The following is a 6,640-nucleotide window of genomic DNA, read 5'->3' on the forward strand; positions in this document are numbered from 1 at the left end:
TGTGGGTGTTTGTGAGTTACAATGTGTTTCTGGGTGTTAAGGTCTGTGTGTGTGTGTGTTAGCATGAGTGTCCATGCGTTGTTTGTGTGTCTTCCTCTTTTCTTTCTCTCATCTCCCTCTTTTCTCTATCACATCTTCTTTCTCTCTTCTCTAATTTCCCTTTTAGCTCCTCCCCGTTTTTTTTCCTCTTATCTCCTCTTTTCTCTCTTTCATTTTAATGCATGAGAGATGCCTGTAAATTGCAGTAGGCTCTCGGTAGGTTGAAATGCCGTGCAGTCCCACTGATTCAGCTCCATGGTAAGCAGTATAGCCATGATACGATTAGACAGCACTCCCCGATATTGGGGCGGACTAAGCAAAATATGGCCATATACTGTGACGGAAACGCTGATATTTATGCCTCAGGTAGGTGCTTCTAGATATTTTCTGGGTGTGCACTGATTTTTTTGCTTCTGTTTTATGTACAGTTTTTTTCTTTTCTTCAGCACCCAAATTGTTTTATTTATATGATATTTATATATTTATTATATGATTATTTGTGTGGTATGTATGCATCAGAGTGTAATATGATTGTTAAACACAGCCCAGGCTTTAGGAAGAGATATGGTCGTTGGCATTAATACTTATTATAATCAGATTCCGTATTCCAATTCGGTATCTCACAATACCGATGTCTGTTTTTAGAGATGGGCTGTTCCCTTTTTTTAGATTTTAGGGTAAATTAAATAATTGGATACAACTTAGTTTAGGATACATTAACTTTTATAGCAAGCTGAGCAAAATGTCAACTTTCTCCTTAGTTCACCCTTAAAATTCCAGAAGCACTACTAAGATTCAGGCAAAAGTCAACAGCAAAGTAACAACAGGTCGGGAGAACGCAATGGGGAGGAATAATCGAGCTGCTTTTAGGGTATACACATCAGGAACATGTCTAACGCATACATATTTCTTATTTTATTCTGAAACCTTTAGAACTAGAAGTTCCTTTGTAGAACCGATATAAAAGTTCATAGGATCAGGGTTTTTGGTCGAACGTGAAGCCTGTGGGTCGTCATTAGTATTCATCGTGGAAAGGATACTGTGGGTGGTCGGCAAGTCTATGGAAAGAAAAAAGAAAATAGATTTTATTAAAGTGTCGGATAGTCTTTTTTCTCTAGATTTTTATTCCATAGATTTTTCTTTCCAATTAAAATTTAAAGAAACCCTGAAATCCCAATGAAACCCCTCTCTCCAGAAGCCCTCCTCCCCTGTTGTCTCTGTACGCCTTCTTGTTATGTTATATACTACTTGTTATGTCCTGTCTACCCTTTGTACAGCGCTGCGGAATCTGATGGCGCTATATAAAGCAGGACCCTTAAAATGACTGATTCCATCACTGGAAAGAATGTTCCCCAGCCTTTACTCATGTCAGGAGGTTTTAAAAAAAAAAAGGTCATTCTTGACGGAAACCTGAATATTACAAAATTCTTGTGATCCCAAAATCCTTTTTCCCGATTCATCATATTTATTAGCCGCAAACGATCGAGAAAAGCATACACAGGTAGCTCCACGTATCGCAGATTCCGGTTGAGTCCGTCGATCTGTTTCATGTCTTCTGAGGACAGGTGGAAATCGAAGACCTGCAAAGAGTTTCATGTTTTATTACTAGGTGGCGGAACGTTTGGAGGACCAGGGATGGATATTTCATATTGGGAAGTCATGGATGGGCGTGTTTGGGGGACGCATTTGTTCTTACCTGGAAGTTCTCCTTGATCCTCTGTGGATTGTAACTTTTTGCAATGACCACGACCCCTCTCTGGATCTGGTAGCGGAGAGCTACCTGGGCTGATGTCTTATTGTATTTTTTCCCTATTGAAATCAACACCGGATCTTCCAATAACACCGGGGAGTTCTGGTCCACCCTGAGAAGGCAACAATAGATCCATGTCAAGGCAAGGTCCTAAGGGTTATGGAGACCAACTACCTCATCTTCACCGCTAATGTAGGATCGTTCTTATTTTCCTATACAGATTCTCTCAATGGACCATACCATGTCTTGTGTCTGTGTGACCCCAACACGCTGTATGCTGTCAGGAGGATGTCCTTAGACTTGCAGAACTCCAGCAGTTTGCTCTGGTTGAGGTATGGGTGACATTCCACCTAGGAAATTTCCAAAACATTAAACTCTGTGGTTTGGGCAAATTCTGCCCCCGCACTTGAGAATGGTCGACCATCCTCCACTTATAAACTTTATGTATATTTAGCCAGGAACACACATTTCATATACCTGATTACAGACCGGCTTGTGCTTCATTCCCGGCTTGTTGAGGATCATTTCCAGCTGTCTTCGGTTAAAGTTGGAGACACCAATGGATTTTACCAGCCCCACGTCTTTACACTGCTCCAGAGCCTGCGCAGGATGAACAAACATTAGCCAAAAAACCCACACTCACACTACTTACGCATACACATTCATGCTCACACATTTACAAGTTCATGCTAACACATAAACACCTACACATCCACATTCATGCTAACACACACATACACATCCATGCTCATGCACACAAACGCTTACACATACACATTCAAACTCCCATTCTAACAGAGATACATTCATACCCTTACCATCTCCCTCTTTAGCTCCCTCACTCTCGCACACCCTTACCTCACTGCCAGCTTTCTCACTGTCTACTTGCACACTGTGCAAGCAACCGCGCTTTCACTGCGGGGTCATGTGACCTCGGGTTCTGTGACCCCCCTGCATTCCTGCCTCCTGGTGCTGATCCAAAATTGTTCACAAAGGTCCAGTAAAGACCAGCCCTTTGAACAATTTTGGACCGGCCTGGGGGACGCTCGTCCTCTCATGGAAGAAACCATCACAACTCGCTGTTGTTAGGATCTGCTTGAGTATTCGTCCTCATTATGTCTTCCCTGTTGTTAGCTGCTGATTGCTAAATTCTAGAAACGGGTCAGATCATGCTTGCTATGCCACCATTTGCCTCAAGCATCCCGTAGATAAACTATTTCGCTTTTTAAGGTTGTAAAACAAATTCAACAAATCCACGTAATCTGTTTTTATTGACCAGTTTATCATCTCCAAGGAGCGTCACTTACTTCCCAAACATCACGCAGGTCAACACTCGTATCAAGCATCAATTTCCCGTTTTCGTCCAGAGACATGAGATCTCCTCCAGGCTTAAAAAAAAAACAAACAAGGAAAAACATCAGATTCCAAAATAGTCTGCAGCTGATTCATTCTTCATCTGCCCTTGATGCCATCTCAATGGCTGGTGATCTGGTGAGAAGTCCACCGGAAGCCTGACACCAAGAAAAGGGTGGTGGGTCTAGAGGTGGCAGAACCTTTGTCCCTTTGGGTTTTGGCCCTCTCTTTTCAAGGGACACCTTAGCCATCATGTGCACTTAAATGGTGGTCTGTTTAAATCATAGAAAAAAAAACAAAATACTGTCTGCGCTTCTCACCCTAATAAAGTTGGCAACAAATATATAAACATAATATAAATGAGAGGTTTTGGTTATATGAATTGGCCAAAGCATAATTAAGCTCACCCGCCACGTCAAGGCACACTCTCAATAGGGTGAGAACCTACTCTCACCTCCTACATAGTGGGCACACAAAGCAGTTTATACTGCTACCAAAACCAGATTAATGTGTTGGGGGAGGTGCAATTAAACCTCCTCCCATTTAACCCCTGGACAGCAAGCTGCAACCAGACTGATGAGGAGCCAACAACCTCAAATATGTGCACCTCCCCCAACACATTAATCTGGTTTTGGTAGCAGTATAAACTGCTTTGTGTGCCCACTATGTAGGAGGTGAGAGTAGGTTCTCACCCTATTGAGAGTGTGCCTTGACGTGGCGGGTGAGCTTAATTATGCTTTGGCCAATTCATATAACCAAAACCTCTCATTTATATTATGTTTATATATTTGTTGCCAACTTTATTAGGGTGAGAAGCGCAGACAGTATTTTGTTTTTTGTATACATTGTACAGCCAACACACTGTATTTGCAGCATGCTCACACTGTTTGGTAGGCCTCATATTATACATTTGTATTATTTGAGCCTGAGACTAGCTTAGCGCACCGACATTTTTTCTTTTCCCTGTTTAAATCATAGGAACATTCTATACATTGTTTTAGACGGTGCTGAAGACATCTATGTGCAACCAAGCTCTTTTCCCAGGACCATAACTCAAATCTTCTTCTATAGGAACAATATTTTGTCTCTTTTTCTTTACCTTTAGTGCACACGGCCAGTGGATGAGATAGAGGTCCATATAATCCAGCTGCAGGGTCTGGAGAGACTGCTTCACGTGAGAGTGGATCTGGTCCGGAATATGGAAGGTCGACCATAACTGAACAAACAACCAAGAAATAAAAGAAAACAGGGGGTCAACTTACACTCAAATATTGTTATTTTCCAAATGTTTCCGAAATTGCTCAGTTATAACTTCCCAGAACTTTCTTAACTCTTGTATATCTGAACTACAGTGAGTTTCTCTTTCTCTAGAACTCAAAGATGATGCTCCAGAAACCCCTCACCTTTCCGGTGTAGAACAGGTCCTCTCTTCTTACGGTTCCGTCGGCTATCTTTTCTTGGATCGCTCGTCCGACTTCTTTCTCGTTGCCGTACAAATGGGCCCCATCGATGTGGCGAAAGCCAACTTCTATCGCAACTTTTGTGGCTTCCTCGCTCTCAGCTACAGGAATCTAGAACAACGAAGAAAAAGGAGAACACGGTGAAAGAACCCAATGGAAATTTGCTATGTTGGTGTAAATCAAACAAAAAAAATTGCATTAAATGCTTAAATTTTTTGGGGTTTTTTGAAAGAATGCATATTTAAATCTTCACAAAGGGTTAGGGTTAATCAAAAAGTAATTTAATAATATACATTATTCTATAGCGAAACTGTTAGGGACAATAAACTATCACTTTAACCCTTAAAGGTGTTCATCGGCATGGACAAAACATTAAATGCATGTTATGTTAGATGTTAGTAATGGGGATAAGAATTCTAATGCTGTTTTTAGTTATTGATGTGTTTAGTTTAGCAAAGTGTGATTAAAGAAACAGTATAAAAATGGCAACTAATAATTTGCTGGCAAATACTATAATAAATACTAATTTGTTGCACAATTATAATATTTTTTTAGGAACAAAATATTGTTGGCTAAGATGAAGGGGATGGTCTGCATCCTTACAGACTAACTTTAAAACGCCTCCATCTGCCAAGCAAGCGACTCAACATTATACATTAAGATTTTTGGGACGATAGTACTGGCTTTTCTGGTTCCTTTTAATTAAACTGTTTAAAACAAAGTAACCCTTTCATTGCTATAAGCGTCAACATTCTTGCATAGAATCCCAAACACAAAGTATAAAGAGACAAATATGCCATATCTTTAGAATTCTCAAATATTAACCCTTTAACAACCCGCCACAAAATATTCTATTATGGCTTTTCCTGCTGTAAAGACTCAAACCTTAATCAGTCGTTGGTCTCGTCTTAGATTCAGGACCCGTATGTCTATCCCATGCATGTTTAAGCCGCTCACTGTATTACCCTCTACCACCTCTACCGGGAGGCTGTTTTAATTAACTACCACCCTCTCATTAAAATAAAACTTCCTAAAATTCCATCTAAGTCTCTGATCCTCCAGTTTTAAATGATGACCTTTAGGGTAAGCACACATCTGTACGTACATATTCTGGAGCGTAGGTGCCAAACCCTATAATAGGGATCTTGTTTCCGTCGCTCATCGGGACTGGTAGATCAGAACTGGATGCCATTTCTACGGCTGAATGTGGGAGGAAGCGTCAGAAGGGAGTGTATGGATCAAATATACAGCCGGAGGTGTGTTTATATAGGAAGAGAGGAGAACAGTCAGCCCAGAATGGGTGGATGTTAAACCAGTGCTCTACATGAACTAATTGTAGAATCGTTAACTGATTAATTGCCCTCAGCCTTAGGGGCAAACACTGGCCGTTCCTCTTAATGGTGTCTGGAAAAGGCAGGAGAATCTAAGCAGGTTTGAGTTTTCTTCTCCATGTCGAACCCAAATCCCAGAGCAAGAGAAGATTGGATTAAAAAAATGAAATGGTCGTGAAGTGTGATTGTCCCAGGTATCAGCACCAAGGTCTTCCCATTCCGTCATCTCGCACAATTGCTTGTTAAATAAAAACATATTTTATGGATTCATCCGTTCACATGTTTTAAGACAGCTGGGGGAATAGATTTCCTTCGCACTCCTCACTTCCTGAGCCTCCTTGAACAGGAAGTTGGCGAATGTCTGCGGATGTCCTTAATACCTGAATTCTTCATCTTATTCAATCAAAATTCCATGTTTGATTGAATATTTTAGGACGATACATATCTTCTCAATGGCTGCCCCTATCCTTTGGAATGCCCTACCCTGATTGGTCAGGTTCTACCCTAGACTCTGGACCGAACGGGGAAGGGGTACATCACTCTTGACCCTTGGCCGCTCGGCATTGGCGAAAAAAGCATACAATGATCGAGAGTAGTGGTCCAAAGGAAATACAGCAAAGTTCCATTCCAGAGTTAATTTTAGTGAATATATATATATAATATATATATATAATATAGGAAGGCCTGGTCAGCCTGGTCAGCGAAGG

The 6,640-nt window shown here is 41.1% G+C and overlaps 1 protein-coding gene across 2 annotated transcripts; it reads right to left on the reverse strand.

Moving 5' to 3' along the window:
- Nucleotides 1–1,054: 1,054 nt before the first annotated feature.
- Nucleotides 1,055–5,794, reverse strand: LOC149271091 (aldo-keto reductase family 1 member C1-like). 2 transcript variants are annotated; one of them, XM_089507635.1, is made up of 9 exons: nucleotides 5,708–5,794; nucleotides 4,546–4,713; nucleotides 4,242–4,358; nucleotides 3,097–3,177; nucleotides 2,267–2,389; nucleotides 2,030–2,139; nucleotides 1,736–1,901; nucleotides 1,537–1,619; nucleotides 1,055–1,097 (listed from the first exon to the last, which is right to left on the reverse strand). In XM_089507635.1, the coding sequence occupies exons 1-9, from the start codon at nucleotides 5,792–5,794 to the stop codon at nucleotides 1,055–1,057; spliced, it is 978 nt and encodes a 325-aa protein (XP_089363761.1). The 2 variants fall into 2 exon arrangements, with proteins under 2 accessions (XP_089363761.1, XP_089363762.1); XM_089507636.1 differs by lacking the exon at nucleotides 4,546–4,713.
- Nucleotides 5,795–6,640: the final 846 nt, after the last annotated feature.

This window comes from Sceloporus occidentalis, unplaced genomic scaffold (assembly GCF_023333645.1).
Source record: "Sceloporus occidentalis isolate IW3139 unplaced genomic scaffold, rSceOcc1.0.p SCAF_568, whole genome shotgun sequence".
Lineage (NCBI taxonomy): Eukaryota > Metazoa > Chordata > Lepidosauria > Squamata > Phrynosomatidae > Sceloporus > Sceloporus occidentalis.

Bases quoted from the DNA above. Each gene is read 5' to 3' on its own strand.
- LOC149271091 (XM_089507635.1), bottom strand. From the start codon at position 5,794: ATGGCATCCAGTTCTGATCTACCAGTCCCGATGAGCGACGGAAACAAG. The intron at 4,714-5,707 runs GTACGTACAGAT...TCGTTGTTCTAG, and splicing joins GCACCTACGCTCCAGAATAT to ATTCCTGTAGCTGAGAGCGA. The intron at 1,098-1,536 runs GTATGCTTTTCT...TTCTTTCCATAG, and splicing joins CGATACGTGGAGCTACCTGT to ACTTGCCGACCACCCACAGT.